General features: G+C 42.2%; 2 protein-coding genes across 3 annotated transcripts in view; one reads left to right on the top strand and one right to left on the bottom strand.

The window, feature by feature from the left end:
* Positions 1-3,651: 3,651 nt before the first annotated feature.
* Positions 3,652-5,845, bottom strand: hspe1 (heat shock 10 protein 1). The gene is made up of 4 exons (XM_068035699.1): positions 5,739-5,845; positions 4,592-4,756; positions 3,906-3,995; positions 3,652-3,822 (listed from the first exon to the last, which is right to left on the bottom strand). The coding sequence occupies exons 1-4, from the start codon at positions 5,739-5,741 to the stop codon at positions 3,772-3,774; spliced, it is 309 nt and encodes a 102-aa protein (XP_067891800.1). The 5' UTR covers positions 5,742-5,845; the 3' UTR covers positions 3,652-3,771.
* A 250-nt stretch (positions 5,846-6,095) lies between these two features.
* hspd1 (heat shock 60 protein 1) overlaps positions 6,096-26,322 on the top strand; it is a 29,384-nt gene continuing 9,157 nt past the window's right edge. Inside the window, exons 1-8 of one of the 2 annotated variants that reach the window (XM_068035696.1) lie at positions 6,096-6,195; positions 6,940-7,116; positions 8,270-8,522; positions 17,215-17,297; positions 19,923-20,018; positions 20,131-20,224; positions 21,072-21,240; positions 21,610-21,709. In XM_068035696.1, the coding sequence (XP_067891797.1) occupies positions 6,943-7,116; positions 8,270-8,522; positions 17,215-17,297; positions 19,923-20,018; positions 20,131-20,224; positions 21,072-21,240; positions 21,610-21,709 (969 nt within the window). In that variant the 5' untranslated portion in view covers positions 6,096-6,195; positions 6,940-6,942. Of the gene's footprint in view, positions 6,196-6,315; positions 6,447-6,939; positions 7,117-8,269; positions 8,523-17,214; positions 17,298-19,922; positions 20,019-20,130; positions 20,225-21,071; positions 21,241-21,609; positions 21,710-26,322 lie in introns of those variants that run through there. The other variant, XM_068035695.1, reaches the window with a different exon arrangement.

The raw sequence follows: 26,322 nt of genomic DNA, 5'->3' as shown, positions 1-26,322 counted from the left end.
CCATGTGAAGAAGGCAAAGTCACAAGAGTCTGAGCTCAGTCTATTCTTGGTGAATGTTCCCCAAGCGCATCCCAATGTGCATTCCCAATTCATCCATGAATGCAATGTTCCTTTCCACATCGTGACTAGCTCCGCAGCATGATCCAGTTGCCTTCGTTGCTTGAATGCTGACCGTAAGTCTCCAGGATTGTTTTCTCAACGGCATGTTTTACATGAAAAGAAAAAAAGCAAATCAGAGTCAGAGCTTGCCTCCCTCCATCCACTGAAATTACTGTTGCGCACACCTTTTTAAGTTCTGCAGTGAAGGCACCAATTGATAACGTCGCCAATGAAGCACTTATTACCCACCTCAGATGCAGGAATCAGCACATCCTTGCGTCATCTCCTGCACTGCCTCCTTTGCTGGAATGCCGTCCTTAAGTGTCAGGGATTGTTTTCTCAAGGGCACATTTTACATGAAAGGAAATAATGAAAGATCAGTGTCAGAGCTTCCCTCCCTCCAATGAAATTACTGTTGCGCATGCTTTATGCTCTGCAGTATAGGCCAATGAATCACTTAGTACCCACATCAGCTGTAGGAGTCAGAATGATGTAACTGCCCCTATCTCGTGATGGTTCAATGCTGCTCTCAGAGAAAACATGAATGATGTGAGGGTGCTGGAAAAAGCACATTTCTTTTGGACTATGAACATAAAGCAGGCCATTTAGCCCAGCTGTTCCCTGCTAGTGGTTATGCTACTCGTGCGTCTTCCCATCCATTCCCATTTAATCCTGTCTACTACTATCAGCATCATCTTCCATTTCTTTCACTCTTATCTACCTTTGCCTTAAAGCAACACTGAGGATGGAGAATGGTGTGGCTGCACTCCCACCTCACCAGTTGTGTTCACAGCAAGAGCATTCACATTTGTGCTACCACTGGACACGGCATGCTTGTTTCTTTTAGTGCTCAGTCTCTTCTTGCTGAATGTTCCCCAAGTGCTCGACCTCTTTGGACGCCTTCTCTGCTTGACACGCAGCAGCTGGCAATTGCGGAGTCTCACAAGGCTCTGCATGGTTGTTTCAAGGGCGGATGGGGAAACATGTGTCTGTGTGTCCACGTGCACTGCTCGGATGGGTGCAGGAACAGGTGGCTGTGTGTCCATGTGCACTGCTTGGATGGGTGCAGGAACAGGTGACTGTGTAACTGAACAGCAAGGAGAGGGTACTGCAGGTGGGGGAAGTGGAGCTTTGAACAGGCAGGCGTATGTATGGTCCATCAGATCATTAGGCCAGGGGGTGAAACGCTCAGGATCCATGGATTGTGGCACGCGACTGATGTCCAGCGCATGGCCACCTCCATCCGAAGGGGCTTCCGGGCAATTGTTGGCAAATTAATTGGCTCCATCTCATCAGCCAGTCCTTGTGCTTATGGCGCATGCACAGAAAAAGGCACTCCCCTTCCGCTCCGCTGCTCCCCCCCGACCTCCCTTCCCTCCTCCCCACCGACCTCCCTCCCTTCCCTCCTCCCCACCGACCTCCCTTCCCTCGAAATGTTTTCAGACCAACTTAACAACAGGGACTGGAGCACATGCGGTGCCCCAGACAATGTAAATATTTTCAGAGCAACTTACCTTGGAACAATCTCCTCTGTCTAATAAAAATGAAGCAAATGTCCAAAATGACTAAATAATTGAGATAAAATGCCTGACGAAACCTCTCCTCCTTCCACTTTCAAAAACTCGCGCCGAAGCTTTCGGAAGATTGACGCACATGGGCTCCGGACATCTGTGCATGTGCTGCGGTCCGGCTTGCCAGGACCAGTTTGCGCATGCGCAGAGGCCAACCTGGCGTGTTCCCTGAGGAAGATGTTACGCGATGACATCATCTGCGCATGCGCAAACTGGTCCTGGCAAGCCAGACCGCAGCGCATGCGCAGAGGGACCGAGACTGTGCGCGCACCCCGGCGCAGCCTGATGACGTAGCGTTGTCATCAATCACTTTGTTAAAAAAATTATTAAGAGAGCAGAGGAGACCACATTGTGAGCAGCGAATACAGTATACTAGATTGAAAGTAGTACAAGCAAATTACTGCTTCACCTGAAAGGAATGTTTGGGGCCTTGGATAGTGAGGAGAGAGGAGGTAAAAGGGGAGGTATTCCACCTCCTGAGGTTGCATGGGAAGATGCCGAAGCGTCGGGGGTAATGGAAGAGTGAACCAGGGTGTCACGGAGGAAACGCTCCCTTCGGAATCCTAACAGTGGAGGAGAAGGGAAGATGTGTTTGGTGGTGGCATCACGCTGGAGGTGGCAGAAATGGTGCAGGATGATCCTCTGGATGTGAAGGTTGGTGGGGTGGAAAGTGAGAAGGGAAACCCTATCGTGGTTCATAGATTACAACGGCCTAGTTTGTAAATGAACATTCTGGAGGAAGATAGAGAGGCTGTGATTATTATTTGGCTAGCAGACTCCAAGGGGTGAGCAAGCAGGAAGGTTGCCAAGATTAGCCCCAGCAAATTATGATCAAGGACTCACATTCTCCAGCAGATCCTCATCATTTATTTTTCAGTAGGCGCTGTGAATTAATTCCTTATGGTGCAGGCCTCATGTTTCAGTAAATGGTTATTTGTTAATCCCCAAATAAAATTAGAGACATGTATGGTTCTGATGTTCTCATAAAGCTTGAATTATTCTTTTTAAAAGTGGTAAAACACCATTTCACTAAGACAATATGGAAGAGGGAATTTTTTTTTTCTTGGGCCTCCTTATCTCGAGAGACAATGGATACGCGCCTGGAGGTGGTCAGTGGTTTGTGAAGCAGCGCCTGGAGTGGCTATAAAGGCCAATTCTGGAGTGACAGGCTCTTCCACAGGTGCTGCAGAGAAATTTGTTTGTCGGGGCTGTTGCACAGTTGGCACATATTGAAGGATATTCAAATATATATGTTTCATGCAAAAATGAACTGATACTACTTGTAGTCATCACAGTAACCATCTTGGTAATATGGTAAGTGTGCCACTGGCATTTGGATAAAGTCATTTTACTACTATTCAGAAAATGCTGGAACCACTCAGCAGGTCTGGCAGCATCTGTTGAAAGAGAAGCAGAGTTAACGTTTTGGGTCAGTGACCCTTCTTCAGAACTAGCAAATATTAGAAATGTCAAATGTTATAAGCAAGTGAGTCGGGGTTGGGACAAGAGATAACAAAGGAGGTGGTGTAGATTGGACAAGGCCACATAGCTGACCAAAAGGTCACGGAGCAAAGGCAAACAATATGTTAATGGTGTGCAAAGCATTAGTACAAATAGGGTGTTGACAGACTGAAGATTGAACAGCAGCAAGTACAAACATGAAAAAAGTGGGTAAGCAAACTTAACAAGCTACGATGAAATGAAATAAACAAAAGAAAAAAAACTGTAAGAAAGACCAAAAATAAAAGTGAAATGGGGGGCCCTGTCATGCTCTGAAATTATTGAACTCAATGTTCAGTCCAGCATGCTGTAGTGTGCCTAATTGGAAAATGAGATGCTGTTCCTCGAGCTTGCATTTACAAATTCACAAGTTTTTAATTATAGATTTAATAGAAGGTTCAAGTGAACCAAAAAGACAGCAATCACATGTTTCATCAATTGTAAATCTGCAGACTGTTGTGGAAGAACAGAAACAAAGTAGTGGATTTAACATTGAATTTATTGTACCAAAGCTCAAAAAATGGTATTTACAGACTGAAACAAAAAGACCAGCACTTCATGGAATTGTCAGTTTCATAAAACTGAGAGCAACATCCAAAGTTTATGCGGTGTATTTTCCAAGAATATCTCCATCTCTAAACAAGTAGTAATCCTGAGGAAGAGAAAAAAAATAAAGATCAAGAGAGAAAAAAAAACACCTAATCATATTCAAGACTACTAGATAATAGTGCCAACCTTATCGTCCAAGACAACTTTAGTTCCTCCATATTCTGGGAGTAGAACTGTTTCACCAACTTTTACATTAACTGGATGGATGTCACCATTCTGAAAAAAATGCAAATGAACCAAATATTAAAACATTTAACATTTACAAACATCAGTGCTCCATTTTATAACACCAGTCCTGTACCGTTAAAACTTATAATTCACCAATTCACAGAAATTTGGACTTTGAAAAAACATTACAGGTAACTCAAGAAAAAAATGGGAGTTAAAGGAAAAAAAAAGTGATATCCTTATAAAAAGTGTTCAGTATGAGAGTCAATTGCACATTGAGAATTAAACTCATCTCTGCAGTGATATTTATGCTGTAAAGTGTTACTACTGTAAAATGATTGAGAAACTCTCAGTATGTATCTTAGAACTCCCAATGGTGTCCCATTCCCCAACATTGGGGGGGGGAAGGGGGGGGGGGAAATGGGTGAAATTTCTCAATCTTTACCAGAACCTTGAATTAGGAAGTATAGGAAAAAAAGACAGCATGCCCTCCCTATCCACCAGACAACCTTGCTTGGCTTTTGAAATATATTTAATTTTAAAAGTAGCGTAATGCACTATAGAAGTATGATTTTGTCAGATTTTGTTAATGCAAGATCACAAGAATTTAGGTGAATGGGACTCCACTTTATGGGGAAACTGACCTTTACTCGGTTGCCAGGTCCAACTGCTACAACTGTTGCTTGAAGCACTTTTCCCTGGGATTTTTCTGGAAGCATGATGCCACCTTTCGTTACCTTTTCTGCTGCGACCCTTTCTACCAAGACACGATCGAACAGGGGCAGAAACTTTTTGAACGCCTGACCTGCCTATTGAAATAAAAAAACACATTCATTAACTTATTAAATAGTTTATGAATCACATATTCCTTAATATAGTTTTACTATTACAACAGCACATAAATAATGGTCAATACCAATGAATGTTAAGAGGAAAAGGGACATTTTGAATGTTGGGGTTAAGAAGAACTAGATAAACCGTTGTCACGTCATTAGTTTAGTTATAACATTGGGCACTGTTGGACGGTGGTTTCTAAACGCAATACGTAAAACAACACAAAACTGAAGTTACTACCATTTAAAATGATAATAAAGCGTTATTGAAATGTTCAAATATATTTTTTTTGATGATTGAAATATTCATACATATTACCAAATCAAAAAGGTTCAAAAAGAATTCGTCTAGGGGCGTTAATATATGATCACGTTTTCACAAAAACGCTATTTGAAATAAACGTCGAAGATATGCTTTCTTTGGTCTTAAAGGAGACATTTTCTTCCCAAATCTGAAAGGTTCATTTGACCTTGCACACTGCCCCCCTCCCCCAAAACCTCTAACAAGGTGGTTAGAGAATACACGTAAGCGACATTAGATATTCGTTTCCATCCAAATACCAATACAGGATACACAGTAACAATTATTTGTATTTGTATCAAGTTCTTCAATCGACGATACTTTTGTTACAAACTGGTTTCTAATACCAGCACAAACGTGGATCATGAGCACATTGTCCATTCATTGCAATTATAACCAGCAGTGGCGCGGCAAATTATTTCCCTTTCAATATGGGAATATTTTGAGAATTGTAGTTATAATTTTCTTGTACCTCAATAAAAATAGAATTCAAAATCATTCTACATCCTACAGACACTTTCATTGATTTAAAATTCCGCAGCTAATAGATGATCAAAGAATCATAAAAGACTCATTTTGCTTATCAAAAACTACCCATAAACTGGTTAAGTCCTCCCGTTCAGCTTTTCAAGACTAAAATGAAATATGTAAACTTACCATGCCTGCTATCGCTTATAGAAAGTACTCGAACAAAAAGGACTCTCTACAGCCCTCCTGCAATAGTAGTGACGATGGAGCCTCCCCACGTGAGGAAGGACCTTCGAACCCGGCGACGTGACCTCGAACGTCAGGAAATGTTACATTTCGTTAACATTCGCATTCTAATTATAAAATACAAATTCACCTCCGAGCAGCAGCCTCGCTGCATTTTATATCCACAGCAATCGATATGCTTTTTAATTGCAATTTAAGGGAGGAAATACACAATTAAAATTATTGCACAATCATAAGGTTAGATAATGTGCACTTTGACCTCGCCTCCGTTTCGGCGTCTGGAAGTTTCTGGAAATCGAACCCCTGAACTAGCATATGGGCTGGTGCTAGCTCCCGTTTTAGCGACAGGCGGAATTGTACAGCTGCATTACCGCTGGAGTTCTGACATCGGTTGATTGCAGTGAGTGGACTGGTATTTGTCGGTGAAATCCTGTCAGTAGCCGTGGCTGAGAAAGGCTGATTGTTAAGTATACAGGGTGCGGGGCGGCGGCGAGTTCCCTGGGCTGAAGCCCACGTGTTCCTGCAGAGGGAGAGAGACGCAGTCCCAGTCCTGGGATCGTGCAGTTTATGCGCAGCCACAGAACCAATCTCGCGGCAGGGCTGTAACTGTTTTATTAACTTCTTTTGTTTTCTTTTTAAATAAATAAATCAGTAAGTACGATCGTTTGCAAATCGGTTTGGCAAATAACTGTTAAAAACGTTTTTAAATCATTTTGCAAAATACTTGCGTCTCTTTCTATGTTAATGAAATGCGACAATGAATGAAATGTAGGAACCAGGGTTCGTTGCTCGTTTTAGGCGGGCACGTCTTATTTGCAAACGTAGATGTTTTCTTATATGATTTTAGTCACATTCTTATTAGCTTTTTTTTTGCATTCTCCGTTATTTTGCGGAATGTTGCACTACATTGAGTTGACCTTGTGATGCGTGTCCCCTTGCGACATGTGGGGAGGCCCACGCTCCTGATTTCATAGCAGCCTCTTCTACATTAATATATAGTTGAAAAGTTGTATTGAAAAAAAAACTGATCTGTATTGAACTGTATATAATGTCAAGTTTGTACTTTTATGTAATGTATTTTTAAACACATTTTATGAAGTATAATTTGGAAAAAAAAAAGTTTGCCAGTATTTTCTCGTTGCAGATAATGCTCCGTTTACCAACTGTTTTGCGCCAAGTGAGACCTGTATCTCGTCTACTTGCACCTCATCTCACCCGAGCCTACGCCAAGGATGTGAAATTCGGATCCGAAGCCCGGGCTCTGATGCTGAAAGGTGTCGATCTTCTAGCCGATGCTGTAGCTGTTACTATGGGACCAAAGGTAGGTCAGCGTTCTGCTATGTCCTTTAACGGGTTGGAACTAAATGGTTTGCTATTATAGAAATATTCCATTACATTTATGCTGACATTTGAGAACCTTCAAAAATGTTCTTTGCCACAGTTTGAAGCTGCAACATTGTTACATTCTTCAATACAGTAGATCGGCATGAGTCTGCCCTGTTGGAAGTTGCATAGACCTGGTCCCAAGCTTTGGGTCAGCAATATCCTTTCTGTGGCCATCTTTGAGCTTATGGTATCCGTTCCAAAACACAAATTTCAAACCATACCTTTCAAGGTCCCAAGGCTAAGCAATAACACAAATGATATTTATTCTGAACTGCTTAACAGGATGCCCCTTGAGGATATTCCAGGATAGCAGTGTTAATCTTTGGCCCAGTTACAGCCATGTGCATACACCAAGAGCTTGCCCTATCTGTAAAAAGTGCAGCCTGCTCACCCTGAGGAAGTGGGGATATTATGAATTTGTGTTTTGGTTTCAATTATTCCCTCTGAGCACCTGTGTCTCAATGGATGTTGACTTCCATTGGTCTCAATACATGTGCAGTAGTGGGACAGGGACCCAAAAGTGTAACCACAAAATTCCCTTGTGATCTCAACTGGATTTTCAAATCCATCCAAAGGCAGACTGAGTTAACACTAGATGAGGCAAAGTCATCTGACAAGAACCCATGGTACAGTTTTGAGCAGTTAACACCTTTTTTGGGCAAGCTTTCCGATAAACCACATTTTAAAGTTCTTTTCTGTCAAAGAAATGGCCAAAGAATCCCAAACTCTTGAGGGTTTCAGCATTATGATTATTTGAAAACATTACATTATTTGCAAACTGGTGTGTTCACTGATAGGTTGATCCTGGTGCAGTCAATTTAAGCCTATTTTAGGTATTGCTTTCAATCAATTTATGACCTGGTCATTAGGAATTCGCCATTTTAAAGTGACTTTACTCAAGACTTGCACATTAAAGAGTTACTATTTTTGCAAGGTGATGGTCATAGAAGGCTGAAGGAGTCTGGAACCATACGATTCCACAGAAAGAGTTGGTGCTTTCAGGGTATTGGGGAAGCAAAATATTGAAAAATGGATTCTAGTACATGTATAACTAACAGTGGTCCAATATGTTTACTGTTTCTATCTAGGGTCGAACAGTTATTCTAGAACAGAGTTGGGGAAGTCCTAAAGTGACAAAAGATGGAGTGACAGTAGCTAAAGCAATAGATTTAAAAGACAAGTACCAAAATATTGGTGCTAAGCTAGTACAAGATGTTGCCAATAACACAAATGAAGAGGCAGGTGACGGAACCACCACAGCAACAGTTCTTGCAAGAGCTATTGCTAAAGAAGGATTTGAAAAAATCAGTAAAGGAGCTAATCCAGTGGAGATACGACGAGGTTAGTTTTTGATCACTTTTTTTGTATTGATTGCCAAATGCTTCTAATAATTAACAAAATATGCATTTTCCAGCCTGAATACCATATCCTAATTCACGTTTCAATATAAAATGTTACATGTGTAACAAGTATTTGTGAGTCTGTAAATAAATTGTTAAAATAAGCACAGCAATGTACTAAAAATTGCAGTGAAATGAAGGACCAGTTAATCTGTTTTTGGTGGTGGTAGTTAAGAGCACTAGGAGAAATTGTTGCTCTTTGAACACTGTCACAGGATCTTTAACTTTCACATCAGGTACAAGATGGCACCAATGTTGCCTCTAAGCTGAGCGGGTGCATGGCTGCGCAGCAATCTGAAACTTGCCATACAGTGCAACAAATAGGCTGCACATAACAAAATTTAGAGGGAACTTTGGGTGGCACCTCTCGTTCACTCGTGCTGTTTCCTTGCTTGCTGTCTGTCTTGTCTTGCATGCGTACGCTCTACTCATCTCCAGCCTTTTTTACTCTGAATAATGCATTTAACCTTGTATGGGATATCATGGAAGATAGACTAGTAGGAACTAAAAATAAAATGGTATATTATGCAACTGATTTCAAGTTATCCCTTTCTGAAAAGGTCACTAATGTTGATTGGAGCACAGTCTATTGTGGTCCAGTATTACATTCACTATCATATTCCCTATTGTGAGTAAGAGGTACTTAATTTGGACTAGTACTGGTGTTAGTCTTGTATTGAAGATATCTAATTCACCTATATTCTGATAAGGGGAATAGTTACTAATTTATAAAAGGCCATTCTGATCATCACAAAAGGAATATCTAAAATCTTGCTCTGCTGAGTCTGTTGGATCTCAGCCTGGGTGGTGATGAGGGTGCTACTACTGGCCTGTAATGTTTCTCTAATGTACTCCCTAGTGTTGGGGGTGGGGAGGTGAACCAGGGTTTTGCTCCTTACTGCTGTACAATGACTCCTGCTGGAAGATTTATGTATAGGTGGCTGTTGAACAGGATATGCTTGGCTGTGATGCTGTTTTACTGAATCCACACATGAATGGCCACTTTACAAGATGGATATGGCTTTATAGCTCTTGGCCCTTCTGTCCAGAATACAATATCTACATTCTGTTCATTTTCTCTTTTTCCACCCACCCCCAACCAAACATTTAACTCATTCTCGAACAAGCCTTACAGTATTTCCTTGCACTGCCTATCCAGAAGACTATTGCGGCTGTTGATAAGTAGCACTTTAGATTAAAAGCCCAAATTCTTCAGGCTTTTTTTTCCTTGTAACCCGATCCTTTGACACCAGAAATCAGGTCCGTGACTCTCCTCTGCTGCCTCCATGCTTGAAATTTTTTCTCTATACCTTGACAACAAAAATTGAACACGGTACACTCAACAGGGAATTGTACAGTTTTAGCATGACATCTCCTGACTAATTACGCATTTCATCCTACAATATAACTAAACGTTTATCACTTGAATTGCTGCGTTGCAGTGATTTGGTGTTCTGTGCTGAAACTGTTACCGTGCTAATTCAGTTTTTTCTGAACTGATTTGCACCGTTCATAGAATGCTTGCGACATTTATCTTGTCACCATGCAGCTTCTTGGACTTAAGTCTTGAATTCCGTCTGCCATTGATTTGTTCAGTTAATTTATCAAAACTGCTTTTGTTGGTCACTGTTTTCTTTGTTCATCTCAGCAACTCCCTTGTTGAGTATCAGTCTGTGGACTCGATTTAATTACACATTAATGCAGATTAGAAGCAGTAAGGGGCCCGCAGCACAAAATTCTAGATGACTGAACTTGGTTGTATTCCCTTTCCTCACCCACCTGACATCACTCATCAACAAGTACCTGCCACTTTTTTCCCCTTCCAGTTTTTTATCCATGCTCAGATTTTACCACAAATTCAGACTGCTTTCAGCTTCGGTAGCAGTCTTGATTTTTATATGGGTGCTGGTGCCCATCTGACTGTACCCTGGAGGGGATGTGGGAAAAGTATTAGTTTTTAATGTAAAATATGAAGTTCTTGCAAAAGCAGTTATTTCACATCTAAATTTCTGCAGTTCATTTCAAAAGCTGGTTGATTGTTTTTAGATTCCCTTTGCAACAGCTGTTGGAACTGATCCAATCCTTGCTGTTTGCATTCACATTCAAATATATTGAATTCAAATTTAAGTGTTCTCCACACCAATTTAAAATTATCCTTCCACTATATTATGGGCAGGGCACACGCTACATTTTTCTGTAAAATCTTGTGTCAGTCACAAACGTGCCGTTTTGAGTTGCTTTTTAACTAATAAGCAATTTCTAAACGAGGATTGGAGCAGGAATTCTGGCCATTGAGTGGTGCTGCAGCAGAAATTTTTTTCTGTAGCATCATCTAGTGATTAGAATGGGTTACTGCAAGGTACTGTTACCACTTCCTACTGAAATAGCCAGGGAACCCTTTTATAGTAACTTATAATAATAATAATAACAATTTCTGTAGCGTCTTTAACGTAATAAAATGTTCCGTGGTGCTTTACAGGAACATTATAAAACAAAGTACGACACTGAGCCATAAGGAGGTATCAGGTCCGATGGTCAAAAGGGTTTTAAGGAGTGCCATAAAGGAGAAAAGCAAAGTGGAGAGTCAGAGAGGTGTAGGGAGGGTATTCCAGAGCTTGGGACCAAGGCAACTGAAGGCGTGGCCACCAATGGTGGAGCGATTAAAATCAGGGATGCACAAGATGCCAGAATTAGGGGAGCACAGATATCTTGGAGGGTTTTGGGGCTGGAGCAGATTATAAGATAGGGAGGGGCGAGGTCATGGAGGGATTTAAAAACAAAGATGAGAATTTTAAAATCAGCTTGTTGCTTGACTGGGAGCTAAAGGCCTGCTCGGGTCTGCAAATGAGACCCGACCCGAGCCGGACAGAACCATCCGAGCCCGACCTGGCCTGAATCCTTCCATTTTTTCCTGCGCCCGACCCGACCGTCAGTTAACCTACCTTTTGTTTTTCACTTTGTTCCTTACCTGCACAAGCTTAAAATAACTAACAAAACCACCTTTAAAGTCCAAAAAGTAAATTAACATTAAAGCCACTTACCTGAAGTGGTGATAGAGCGTGTCCAATCCGGCCCGACACATGTCTTCAGGTTCAGGTTGGGTAGCAGGCCTCTTGCTGGGAGCCAATGTAGGTCAGTGAGTACAGGGGTGATGGGAGACGGGTCTTGTTGCGAGTCAAGACACGGGCAGCAGAGTATTGGATGACCTCAAGATTAGGGAGGGTAGAAGGTGGGAAACCAGCCAGAAGTGCATTGGAATAGTCAAGTCTAGAGGTAACAAAGGCATGAGTGAGGGTTTAAGCAGCAGATGAGCTGAGATAGGGGTGAAGTTGAGCCATGTTATGGAGGTTAAAATAGGCGGTCTTAGTGATAGCACGAATATGAGGTCAGAAGCTCATCTCAGGATCAAATGTGACACCAAGGGTGCAAACAGACCTGGCTTAATCTCAGACTGTTCTCAGGGAGAGGGATGGACACGGCAACTAGGGAACGGAGTTTGGAGTGGGGACCAAAAACAATGGCTTCAGTCTTCCCAATATGTAGTTGGAGGAAATTTCTGCTCATCCATTACTGGATATCAGACAAGCAATATGATAACTTAGCAACAGTGGAGGAGTCGAGAGAAGTGTTGAGGTAGAGCTGAATGTCGTCCACGTACATGTGAAAATTAACGTACTTTCGAATGATGTTGCCGAGGGGCAGCATGTAGATGAGAAATAGGAGGGCGCCAAGGATAGATCCGGGGGGGGGGAGGAATCAATTTTATATTTTGCTTAAAAATCAGCTGAAAATCATCTTACCCTGACATTTAATTCCTGGCTCTGTTTTTAAAAAAAAATATTATGTAGTACTTTAAATTAAGCTCCATAAATAATACAGTAAAATGGTGAATTTTGAGTTTAAAAATTGAAGTATCTCAAATTGAGTATATCTGATGTAAGGAATGAAATAAGTGAAAATTGACCAAGATTGATCAAAATAAAATGCTTTTTAAAAATTACTGGGAAATTAAACAAAACTCTGAAGCTAAAGTGAACTTGTCTACTACCTTTGCAAGAAGACATTTCCAGAGCACTTGCCTTTCTGAAATTCCATTATAAAGATCAGCACTAGTTGTTTGCTATCAAGTGACCTGATAACAGAAAATGATGTGTTGTCGTGTTTGGAAAAAATATAAGGACAAGGTGTAGAGCCAAATAAAGAACTATACATGCAGAGTCATAGTGGGAAAATTGCAATTCCAAAAAGATTGATATCCTGAGTGTCAATTATTTTTGTTAAGAAAAATAGATAATGGGTCAGCAGTCTACATAAGCAAGGGAACTAATCGCAAGGAATCGGTATAATTGGATCAATTTTTTTTATTCATTCCTGGGATGTGGGCGTCACTGGCTAGGCCAGCATTTATTGCCCTTGAGAAGGTGGTGGCAAGCTGCCTTCTTGAACCGCTGCAGTCCATGTGGGGTAGGTACACCCACAGAGCTGTTAGGAAGGGAGTTCCAGGATTTTGACCCAGCGACTGAAGGAACGGCGATATAGTTCCAAGTCAGGATGGTGTGTGACTTGGAGGGGAATTTGCCCTTGTCCTTCTAGTTGGTAGAGGGTTTGGAAGGTGCTGTCTAAGGAGCATTGGTGCATTGCTGCAGTGCATCTTGTGGATGGTACACACTGCTGCCACTGTGCGTCGGTGGTGGAGGGAGTGAATGTTTGTGGATGGAGCGCCAATCAAGCGGGCTGCTTTGTCCTGGAGGGTGTCGAACCTCTTGAGTGTTGTTGGAGCTGCACCCATCTAGACAAGTGGAGAGTACTCCATCACACTCCTGACTTGTACCTTGTAGATGTTGGGCAGGCTTTGGGGAGTCAGGAGGTGAGTTACTTGCCGCAGGATTCCTAGCCTCTGACCTAATCTTGTAGCCATGATATTTATACGGCTACTCCAGTTCAGTTTCTGGTCAATGGTAGCCCATAGGATGCGGATAGTTGGGGATTCAGCGATGGGTAATGCCATTGAATGTCAAGGGGAGATGGTTCGATTCTCTCTTGTTGGAGATGATCATTACCTGGCATTTGTGTGGCGCGAATGTTACTTGCCACTTATCAGCCCAAGCCTGGATATTGTCCAGGTTTTGATCCATTTCTGCACGGACTGGTTCAGTATCTGAGGAACCGTGAATGGTGCTGAACATTGTGCAATCATCCCCACTTCTGACCTTATGATTGAAGGAAGGTCATTGATGAAGCAGCTGAAGATGGTTGGGCCTAGGACACTACCCTGAGGAACTCCTGCAATGATGGCCTGGAGCTCAGATGATTGACCTCCAACAACCACAACCATCTTCTTTTGCGCTAGGTATGACTCCAACCAGCAGAGAGTTTTCCCCCTGATTCCCATTGACTCCAGTTTTGCTAGGGATCCTTGATGCCATACTCGGTTAAATGCTGCCTTGATGTCAGGGGCAGTCACTCTCACCTAACCTCTTGAATTCAGCTGTTTTGTCTGTGTTTGAACCAAGGCTGTGATGAGGTCAGGAGCTGAGTGGCCCTGGCGGAACCCAAACTGAGCGTCACTGAGCAGGTTATTGCTCAGCAAGTGCTGCTTGATGGCACTGTTGATGACACCTTCCATCACTTTACTGATGATTGAGAGTAGGCTGATGGGGCGGTAATTGGCTGGGTTGGACTTGTCCTGCTTTTTGTGTACTGGAACAGCTTGGCTAGGGGCGCAGCAAGTTCTGCAGCACAGGTCTTCAGTACTATTGTCGGAATATTGTCCGGGCCCATAGCCTTTGCAGTATCCAGTGTCTTCCGTCGTTTCTTGATATCACGCAGGGCGAATCAAATTTGCTGAAGTCTGGCATTTATGATGCTGGGGACTTCAGGAGGAGAGCGAGATGGATCATCAACTTGGCACTTCTGGCTGAAGATTGTTGCAATTGCTTCAGCCTTATATTTCACATTGATATGCTGGGCTTCCCCATCATTGAGGATGGGGATATTTGTGGAGACGCCACCTCCAGTTAGTTGTTTGTGTCCACCATCATTCATGGCTGAATGTGGCAGGACTGCAGAGCTTAGATCTGATCTGTTGGTTATGGGATCGCTTAGTTCTGTCTATTGCATGCTGCTTACGCAGTTTGGCGCGTAAGTAGTCCTGTGTTGTAGCTTCACCAGGTTGACACGTCATTTTGAGGTATGCCTGGTTCTGCTCCAGGCATGCCCTCCTGCACTCTTCATTGACCCAGGGTTGGTCTCCTGGCTTGATGATAATGGTAGAGTGGGGGATATGCCGGGCCATGAGGTTACAGATTGTGGTTGATTACAATTCTGCTGCTGTTGATGGTCCACAGCGCCTCATGGATGCCCAGTTTTGCATTGCTAGATCTGTTCAAAATCTATCCCATTTAGCACGGTGATAGTGCCACACAAAACAATGGACAGAATCCTCAATGGGAAGACGGGACATTGTCTCCACAAGGACTGTGCGGTGGTCACTGCTACCAATACTGTCATGGACAGGTGCATCTGCGGCAGGCATATTAGTGAGGATGAGGTCAAGTATGTTTTTCCCTCTTGTTGGTTCCCTCACCACCTGTTGAAGACCCAGTCTAGCAGCTTGTCCTTTAGGACTCGGCCAGTACTGGTGCTGCCGAACTACTCTTGGTGATGGACATTGAGATCCCCCACCCAGAGTACATTCTGCCCCCTTACCGCCCTCAGTGCTCCTCCATGTGGTGTTCAACATGGTGGAGTACTGACTCATCGGCTGGCGGGGTGGTGGGTTGGTAAATGGTGATCAGCAGGAGGTTTCCTTGCCCATGTTTGACCTGATGCCATGAGACTTCATGGGGTCCGGAGTCGATGTTGAGAACTCCCAGGGCAACTCCCTTCCCACTGTATACCACTGTGCCACCACCTCTGCTGGGTCTGTCCTGCCGGTTTGACAGGATATACATGGTGATGGTGGTGTCTGGGACATTGTCTGTAAGGTATGATTCCATGAGTATGACTATGTCAGGCTGTTGCTTGGCTAGTCTGTGGGACAGCTCTCCCAACTTTGGCACAAGCCCCCAGATGTTAGTAAGGAGGACTTTGCAGGGTCGACAGGGCTGGGTTTGCCATGTTGTATCCAGTGCCTAGGTCGATGCCGGGTGGTCCATCTGGTTTCATTCCTTTTTATTGACTTCGTAACAGTTAGATACAACTGAGTGGCTTGCTAGACCATTTCAGAGGGCATGTAAGAGTTAACCACATTGCTGTGGGTCTGGAGTCACATGTAGGCCAGACCAGGTAAGGACAGCAGATTTCCTTCCCTAAAGGACATTAGTGAACCAGATGGGTTTTTACAACAATCGACAATGGTTTCATGGCCATCATTAGACTAGCTTTTTTAATTCCAGATTTATTAATTGAATTCAAATTCCACCTTCTGCTGTGGTGGGATTCGAACCCATGTCGCCAGAGCAATACCCTGGGTCTCTGGGTTTCTAGCCCAATGATAATACCACTATGCCACCACCTCGTCTTGCATGCTGATCTTGTACCAGTTAGCATGCTGCTTATATTTATTTTTTTCCAAAAGAACTCCTATGAGAAAGTTGCCTATTTAATGTCCAGAACTAGGTAAGACTGTGTGCAAATTTGTAACATTGAGTTTGCATTTGAATTTTTGCAAATTGTAACTTCTTTGAAAAATTCAGCTGACAGACTTTTAAACATATTTGTGATGTAAGTGAATAGACGAGTATATGACTGATGGAATATAATGTGAATGTGTGAGGTGATCCACTTTGGTAGAAAAAAGCAGAGTATTTCTTAAATGGTGAGAGGTTGAGAAGTGTTGATGTCCAAAGGGACCTGGATGTTCTTGCCCACTAAAAGCTAGTATGCAGGTGCAGCAAGCAATTTAAAAAAAAAGCAATTAGGAAGGCAAATGGTATGTTGATCTTCATTGCAAGGTGTTTTGAGTACAGGAGTAAAGAAGTCTTTCTGCAATCGTATAGAACCTTGGTGAGACCGCACCTGGAGTATAGTGTACAGGTTTGGTCTCCTTATCTAAGGAAGGATATACTTGCCATAGAGGGAGTGCACTGAAGGTTCACCAGACTAATCACTGGGATGGTGGAATTATCTTATGAGCAGAGATTGAGGAAACTGGGTCTGTATTCTCTAGAGTTTGGAAGAATGAGAGGTGATTTCATTGAAACTTAGAAAATGCTTACAGGGCATGACAGGGTTGATGTAGATAGGATGTTTCCTCTGGCTGGTGAGTCTAGAACCATAATCTCAGAATAAGGAGTAGGCCATTTAAGACTGAGATGAGGAGGAATTTGTTTACTCAGAGGGCGGTGAATCTTTGGAATTCTCTACCCCAGAGGGCTGTGGAAGCTCAATCTTTGAACATGTTCAAGACAGAATTCGATAGATAGGATACTAATGACATCAAGGGATATAGCGATAGCGCGGGAAAGTAGAATTGAGATAAATGATTAGCCATGGTCTAATTGAATGGCAGAGCAGGCTTGGCGGGCTCCTGCTCCTGTGTTCCTATTTTTTTTTTTTGTTTCTGGGGATAAATTGGAAAACCACTAACAATTTTGATGCGCTTGCTAATTTTAACTTCTTCCTTTCTGTAGGTGTAATGCTGGCTGTTGATACTGTAATTGGTGAGCTGAAAAAAATGTCCAAACCAGTTACAACCCCAGAAGAAATTGCTCAGGTATTTGTGTTTCAAGTAACACATAATTGAAAAGTGCTGTCTGCAATAATCTACATTTCTACCATTTTGCTTTTTCCATAAGTTTTTACTATCTTTACTATCTGAACATTAAACTTAGGTGTGCAGATAGCTATTAAATATATTGCTAAGTACAAATACACCTACACTCTAGAGAATGAGCTCAAGTGGCATACTCCAGTCCTGGATCAATATCCCATTTTCTCACCAATTAGCTTTAGTGAGCGCTGAAAACTGATATTGGTATCCACAATGTTTGGCTGATTTGGCGAAATTCAATGATTCCAAAAGAGAGAGCATATCTACCCTAGGACACATTTGGCAGGGCTATCCTCTCACGTGCTTTCAGACAGATTTGGTTTCAACTATGTGTCTTTAATGCTGACACTCAAATTCTTTGGTACAAAATAAATACATGCATGAATGTTTATCATAACAGTCGCCTACACATTTTTGTAGGGGGCGAATAACCACACTAAAATCCTTGTGGCTGCATTTGTGTCCTGTACCAAGACTTTGTTGTCTATGGGGTATGTTAATTCATAACCTTGAAGTTTTCCTTGAATGGTTTGGTCAGTCAGACTGATAGGCAATGTGCTTGTATTGTGTTTTTGGGACTTTGTTTTATCTGTTACGTTTGTGGATTCAAAGCAAGGCACAAATTTCTGATGAAGTTGATGACAAGGGAAAGAAAACTAAGTAAACTCCGGCACGGGGCTCATATATAGCAATGTCACTGAGAGCCAGCATTGATTTGTAAAAGGGAGATCATGCTTGACTAATTTAATTGAATTTTTTGATGAAGTAACAGAGAAGGTCGATGAAGGGATGCAATGGATGTTGTTTATATAGATTTTAAGTAAGTGTTGATAAGGTATCACATAAGAGGCTGATTAACAATTATTGAGGGTCGGTGTCTAATTCAATTTTTTTTTTAAACTGGCTTAAGGACAGAAAACAGCAAGTCGTAGTAAATGGTTGTTTTTCAGACTGGAGGATTGTAGACAGTGGTATTCCGCAAGGGTCAGTTCTGGGGTCACTGCTTTTTTTTTGCTATATATAAACGACTTGGATCTTGGAATACAGAGTTGAATTTCAAAATTTGCTGTTGACGCCAAACTTGGAGGTGCGGCAAACAATGAGGATGATATGAATCGCCTGCAACAGGGCATAGATAGGCTAGCAGAATGGGCAGGCAGATGGAATTTAATACTGACAAGTGAGGTGATGCATTTTGGCAGAAGGAATAGGGAGAGGCAATATGTACTTAATGGCACAGTTAAGCATGTACAGGAACAGAGGGACCCGGGGGTGCATGTGCATCGACCTTTGAAGGTGGCAGGACATGTTGAGAGAGTGGTTAGGAAAGTATATGGGATCTTGGGCTTCACAAACTTAAGGCATTGAGTACAAAAGCAGGGAATTTATGCTGAACCTTTTATAAAGCCCTGGTTAGCCCCAACTAGAGTACTGCGTCCATTTCTGGTCACTATACTTTAAGAAGGATGTGAGGGCCCTTGAGAGGGTGCAAAGGAGATTTATCAGAATGGTTCCAGGGATGGGGGATTTTAGTGACAAGGTTAGGTTGGAAAAGCTGGGATTGTTCTCCTTAGAGCAAAAGAGATTGAGGGGAGATTTAATAAGAGGTGTACAGGATTATGACAAGTTTTGATAAGTTAGACAAGGAAAAACTTCCCATTAACACAAGGACTAGGGGCCACAGATTGAAGGTTTTGTACAAGTGATGCAGGGGGAATATGAGGAAACGCTTTTTTATGCATTGGATGGTAATGACCAGAACTCGCTGCCCACAAGGGTGGTGGAAGCAGAGAAAATTAATGACTTTGAGGAAATTGGATGGCCACTTGAAGGAAATAAACATGTAGGGCTATGAGGATCAAGTGGGGGAGTAGGACTGACTGGATAGCTGCATGGAGAGCCAGCATGGACTTGATGGGCCAAATGACCTCCTCTTGTGCCATAATGGGTCCGTGACTCTACTTCCAGCTGCCCTTCCCATGGGTGAAACTACATGGGTTGTGACATGTATTTGTTTAACCCATACCCATTGTCCAGAGCCCAAAACCCAGCATTCACGTGAGATCATTCTTCTTTCCTTTCTGCATTGCATTACATTGGAGAAGCAAAATACAAATTAGGTAACTTATTTTCTGAAAATCTGTTCACAAATGTGACCCTAATTTCCCCAAGGCCTATCGGTAGTTCCTGCTGCTCTGCTCCGAGCTTTCCATCTTTGGCATTCTGTACTTTTCTATCCGAGCTCATCGTAAGCTTTGAAGACTGAACATTGGCCTGGAATCTCCTTGGAGTAGCTCCTGCTCCACTGCCATAACTTTGAACGCCTGTGCGAATTTATGGCAGGAGCGCAGGAGAAGCTGTAAGGAATTTCTGGGCAATGAACTTAACAAAATGTGGACCGTAGCTATCTCCTAATTACTTTTTAGCATAGCAACTTTTTAACCTGTCAAAGTAACACTTGTATATAATTGTAGCCATTGATGGCTGCAGTACAGCTTAACAGTCTCCTTAACCATTCTGTAACAGTGTTCCCAGGAAAACTGATTTTCTGTTCCTTTTTTGTTGCAGGTAGCAACTATTTCAGCCAATGGAGATCAGGAAATTGGTGACCTCATCTCTGATGCAATGAAAAAAGTTGGGCGCAAGGGTGTCATCACTGTCAAGGTAAGTAAGTACAATAGGCAGAAAAGTTGAATTTATGTGCTGCCATACTATTGATTTTTTTAAAAAATGTATTGTATTCGAATGGTTTCCTTGTTACATATTGTGTAAACAGGATGGCAAAACACTCCATGATGAGCTTGAACTCATTGAAGGAATGAAATTTGATCGAGGTTACATCTCACCGTACTTCATCAACACAGCGAAAGGTATGTAATTCCTCCAAGCTGCCTCTGATACAACTTACAACTGGTGCCTACTTAAATTTTTTAGGTGTGTTTAAAAAGTTCCTAGGAAAATAATATATAAGAAGGCTTGAGTAATATTATTAGCATCCTTTTTGCTTTCTCCTTCCCCCAAAAGATGTTAATTGGTGTCAGAATATGAATCTGCAGGTGCTGAATAGCATTACCTGCAAGTCTCTCAACATCTTAATTTGGACATGTATATCGCCATTCCTTTATCATTGCTGAGTCAAAATCCTGGAACTCCTTACCTAACAGCATTGTGAGAGGACTGCAGAAGCTCAAGAAGGCTCACCACCATCTTTAGAAATGGATAATAAATGCTGTCCTTGCCAGTGGCACCCATATCTCAAGAAGGATTTTTTTTTTAAAGGTGGTCTTCTGGTATCTTGCCAGAGTGTACTTTCTTTGTCAGCTTAGAAAGTGAATCTTGATGAATTGTTCCACCATGATGGGTAACCAGAATTCATCCTTGCCTTGGTGCATTTGTCTTTGCCTTTAAACTGGATACTGTTGACTTAGCTCAGTCTTGGGAATATGTGGTTCATTCATAATGTCAAGAAAATAGTCTAATGTACTTATTCGGAGCAACCATTCATGCTAACTTTTGGATTGGTTTGGCAGGTTATTCTTGGTTGTACTTTTCCCTCTTTGCTACTCTCCACCAAGGGGTAGATCAGATGCATTCTAGCTGGTATTTGAACTCTCAACCCTTTGGATTGAAATTTAAGTACTCAAGTATTCCAGCTGCTGGAATGATAATGTGTTTATAATTTTAAAAGTTACTTAAATTGTGGTTTATTTTTAACAGGGCAAAAATGTGAATTCCAAGATGCGTACCTTCTACTTAGTGAAAAGAAAATCTCAAATGTGCAGTCCATTGTGCCAGCCTTAGAGATTGCCAATGCACACCGTAAACCTCTAGTTATTGTTGCTGAAGATATTGATGGAGAAGCACTCAGCACCCTGGTTTTGAATAGGTTAGTTTACAGCCTTCATTCAACTAGAGAGACCTAGAAATTAAAACTAAACTTTACTTCTGTAAATATGTGTTCACATTATGTTTGGGTTAAAGGTCAAAACTAAAATTTGTTAGAATGATTAACAGTGTGAGATGACTTAGGTATGTGCTATTGTCATGGGGAACTCCCATCTCCTCCATATGCTTTCAAGCTAAACACCATTAACAGTTTGCTAAATGTTTTCAAAAGCATTAGGTATTTCTGTTCCTGAAATAGCTTGCATTACATTACTGTTTTACCCCATCTGTATTAATTGAAATAAATTAATACTAATCAGTTTTTTTAAAAAAATTGTGTATATATAATTTCCTCAACTCAAATCTTCAGGCTGAAGGTTGGCTTGCAAGTTGTGGCTGTTAAAGCACCTGGATTTGGTGACAACAGGAAGAACCAACTAAAGGACATGGCCATTGCTACTGGTGGTACGGTAAGTAAAGTTGAATAATTCTTAAGTAAACATAATTAGACTTGTATAGAGAGAGTGCAGTGGCCCAGATTTATTTGGTCATTGGTGAAGTGATGGTGCTCGCTGTTGACCTCGAAGGAAGCTGCCCCAAAAAAATCTAGCAACCTCTGTGGTGTGGATTTCACTTTTCCAGACGTTAATTTGCATCTGGTACCATATCAAGTAGATCTCCAGGCACAACAGCAATGTCGTCGAGGAGGGTAAGTAGCCAATCATATTGAGGGATTCTCACATATAGCAAACCAAGAAGTTAAAACACTGATTATCCTTCAGTTTGTGATAACATTTTACAGAGAGCAAAATAAAAATTGGGACGTACACGTGGGATTAAGACAGAAGCTTTTTTAAAAATTAAATGTAGAATTTTATGGAGAAATTTGACAATCCATAAAGGCATAATAGACAAGGGAGTTCGGCGGTGCTAAATGGTACATACTTCAGTGCAAGAAGTCTAGGGAATAAGACAGATGAGCTGAGATTGACATGGAATATGATTTTACAGCTATTACTGCAACATGGCTGTAAGGCAGTCAGGAATTCCTGACCTCAACATTCCTGGTTAGAGAGTTCAGGCGAGATCAAGATGGGGATCAAAAAGGATTGGGGTGGGTTGCAATATTGATTAAAGCAACAATTGTAGCTGTGAGGAGGGATGATTTTGGTAGAAGGCTCATCAAATGAGGCCATATGGCTTGAACAAAAAAGGGGAAATCACACTACTGGGAGTGTCATATACACCCCCTCCTCCCCCCCAAAAAAAAACAGTGTGAGGGAGAAAGAAGAACAAATATGTAGGCAAATCACTGAAGTGCTAAAACAATAGGGCGGTAATAGTCGGGGATTTCAACTAAGAGGGATAGATTAGTGACAGAGGGAGCAGAATTCTTAACATGCATTCAGGTGAACTTTTTTAGTAGTAGGTAGCAAGCCCAATAAGAGAGGGGGTGGTTCTGGCCTTAACTTCTACTGCCCAGCATTAGTCCCTAAAAGTATCCTAATTCACTTAGATTTAGGGTAGTTATGGAAAAGGAGCACTTTGGTACAAGTGATCATATTTGTTAATTATGGAAAAGGACAAAGATCAAGAATAAAAGCTCTCAATTGGAGAAAAGCTAATTTTACTGAGCTGAGAGGTGATTTGGCTAAAGTGGGTAGGAAACCGCTACTTGAAGGTAAATCAGTGCCAGATCAGTGGGAGACATTCAAGGAAGAGATGGTAATGGTTCAGAGCAAATATGTTCCTTTAAAGAAAAAGGGTAGGACTGACAAATCCAGACCCCACTGGATGTCAAGGGGCTTAAAGGAGAAAATAAAGAAAAAAGGGAAGCTTATGACAGATACCAAGGGCTCAATACTGCAGAAAGCCTAGAGGAGTATAAAAAGTGCAGGGGTGGAATTAAAAAGAAAACTAGGAAAGCAAAGAGAGGGCATGAGAAAATATTAGCAAGTAAAATCAAGGAAAACAAAGATTTTTTTTTTAAAATAAATTTATAAAGAGCAAGAGGATAACTAAAGAGTAGGGCTTATTAGGGTCCATAAGGGTAACCAGTGTGTGGAGGCAGAGGAAGTTGGTATGGTTCTTAATGAATACTTCGTGTCTGTTTTCACAAAAGAGCGATGAAGTAGATGTTGTAATCGGGGAGAGTTGTGTGAAATATAATATGGAATTAACAGAGAGAGAAGTATTAAGGGATTTGACATCTTTGAAAGTGGATTATTCCCCACGCCCTGATGAAATATATCCTAGGCTATTAAGGGAAGCAAGAGACGAAATAGGGGAGGCTCTGACAATCATTTTCCAGTCCTCACTGGCATCACGCGATGGGTGTTTTATTTTTGGCTGGAAGGCTGTTACCAGTGGGGTTCCTGTGGGCTCAATACTAGGTCCCTTGCTTTTCAGTGACCTGGAATTGAATGTAGTGGGTATGGTTAAGAAGTTTGCAGACACTACAAAAATTGGCTATGTGGTTGATAATGAAGAGGAAAGCTGTAGACTGCTGGAAGATGAATTTGTAGAATGCTTTTGTGAAAGTTTCCTGGAGCAATATGTTGCAGAACCAACTAGGGATAAAGTTATTTTTGATATGGTATTGTGCAATGAGGCAGGGTTAATTAGCAATGTCATAGTAAAAGAACCACTGGCAATAGTGATCATAATATAATTACGTTCCATATTAAGTTTGAAAATGACATACTCCAATCACAAACAAGAATCTTAAACAAGGTATGAGGGGAGAGCTGGCTAAGGTTGGTTGGGTAAATAGACTAAAAGGTTTGGCAATAAATAAACTGGGAAACATTTAAAGAAACAATTTGAAATGTTCAACAGAAATACTTCCCATTGAAAAACAAAAAGTCAGCGAGAAAGATCCATCCGTGGCATACTAAGGAGGTTAAGGATAGTATTAAATTAAAAGAAAAGGCTTGTAATGTTGCAAAGAATAGTAGTAAGTCTGAGGATTGGGAGTGTTTTAGAAGCCAGCACAGGCAAAAGTTGATGATAGAAAAAATAGAATATGAGAAAACTAGCCAGAAATATACAGATTGTAAGAGCTTTTACGAGTGTATAAAAAAGCAAGAGAGTAGCTAAAGTAAATGTTGGTTCCTTAGAAGCAGAGACAGGAGAAATTATCATCGGGAATGAGCAAATGGCAGACATTAAACAAATATTTTGTGTTTGTCTTCATAGTAGAAGACACAAGTTACATACCAGAAATAGAGGGTAACCTAGAGGCTAATAAGAGTGAGGAAATTAATATCAGCAGAAAAATACTGGAGAAATTCAAGGGACTAAAATCTGACAAATCCTCAGGACCTGATGGTCTACATCCAAGGGTTTTTATTTTTTTTTGGAGATACAGCACTGAAACAGGCCCTTCGGCCCACCGAGTCTGTGCCGACCAACAACCACATATTTATACTAACCCTACAGTAATCCCATATTCCCTACCACCTACCTACACTAGGGGCAATTTACAACGGCCAATTTTACCTATCACCTGCAAGTCTTTGGCTGTGGTAGGAAACTGGAGCACCCGGCGAAAACCCACGCGGTCACAGGGAGAACTTGCAAACTCCGCACAGGCAGTACCCAGAATCGAACCCGGGTCCCTGGAGCTGTGAGGCTGGGGTGCTAACCACTGTGCCGCCCTAATAGGAGTATCATTGCATTGGCCGGTTCTGAAAGAGATAGCCAGCACATTCACTATCTCTGCAGCTAAATATTCTAGAATGATCCCAGCAGATTGGAAGTTAGCAAATGTAATACTGCTATTCAAGAAAGGAGAGAGAGAGAAAACGGGGAACTACAAGCCAGTTAGCCTGACACCAGTCATCAAGAAAGTGCTGGAATCTATTATTAAGGAAGTCTTAACAATGCACTTAGAAAAACATAGTATGATTAGAACAAGTCAACATGGTTTTAGAAAAGGGAAATCTGTTTGTCAAATTCATCAGAATTTTTTGATTATGTAACTAGTAGGGTAGAAAGAAGGGAACCAGTAGATGTGTACTTGGATATCCAAAAGGCATTCAATAAGGTGCCACACAACGCAACTACTAGGTGGCACAATACTGACACATGTGCAAATGCAGCCTCATCCACTGAAACGTCACTGTCTGCGACAATTCGTTCAGCTGTCAGTAATAAAGATTGCACTGCTCAATTTGTCACAAAAAACAAATTAAACCCAAACCCCCTCAATGGCTCCGATCGCCGCCTCCATCCCACCCCCAGCAGTTCTGAAGAAGGGTCACTGACCCGAAACGTTAACTCTCCTTCTCTTTCCACAGATGCAGCCAGACCTGCTGAGTGGTTCCAGCATTTCTTGTTTTTATCCCAGCAGTACCCTGCTCTCTCCTGCCAACGTGCTTCTCTTCGTGGCTCTCTTCGGCGCCCGTCTGCTCACTGCTTGCTCCCTGCCTCGCCACAGCCTCTTGCTCCTACCCTCGCCGCTTCCCCCCGCCCCTCCTCGGTCACTCATTCCCATGTCGTCCCGTCACCCCTCGACTGCTCGCTTCCTGCCTTGAAGCTACGGCTCATACCCTGCTCCCCCCCCCCCCCCCCACCTCTGTCGCTTCTTTGGGCGGCGTGGCGGGCAGAGATTGGCCGAGGGGGGAAGCAGCAAGAACAGGAGTGAGTGGCTGAGGGAAAGCAGCAGTGGGGGGAGGAAAGCAAGTGGCAAGGGTGGGATCAATTTGGCTGAGGGAAGGTAGTGGTGAGACAGGGAGCAAGAGGCGAGGTGGGATGGAGCGGCGAGTAGCCGGGAATGGGAAATTGAAGCAGCGTCTGAATCATGGATGGTGGGAAGGAGCAGGGTACTGTTAGAGGGAATGGAGGCGGCGATTGTGGCTATTGAGGGGTGGTGACGTCAGTGCACGCATACACTTATTCATGCTGGCAAATGTTCGCATACACTGATAACATCCGCAATTGCTCTGTGCACGCTCTGTGTTGTCAGGAGTCACTCCGATAGTTATTACACAAGATAAGGGCTCATGGAGTTGGGAGTGATATAGTAGCATGGATAGAGGATTGGTTAATGGACAGGAAGCAGAGAGTAGGGATAAATGGT

The sequence above is a fragment of the Heterodontus francisci genome, chromosome 7, assembly GCF_036365525.1.
Source record: "Heterodontus francisci isolate sHetFra1 chromosome 7, sHetFra1.hap1, whole genome shotgun sequence".
In the NCBI taxonomy this organism is placed as follows: domain Eukaryota; kingdom Metazoa; phylum Chordata; class Chondrichthyes; order Heterodontiformes; family Heterodontidae; genus Heterodontus; species Heterodontus francisci.
The sequence above is the reverse complement of the archived record's forward strand: the minus strand, read 5'-3'. Positions and strand labels throughout refer to the sequence as shown.

Bases quoted from the DNA above. Each gene is read 5' to 3' on its own strand.
- hspe1 (XM_068035699.1), bottom strand. The intron at 3,996-4,591 runs GTCAGTTTCCCC...CATTTTTTTCAG, and splicing joins GACCTGGCAACCGAGTAAAG to AATGGTGACATCCATCCAGT. The intron at 3,823-3,905 runs GTTGGCACTATT...TCTCTTCCTCAG, and splicing joins AAGTTGTCTTGGACGATAAG to GATTACTACTTGTTTAGAGA.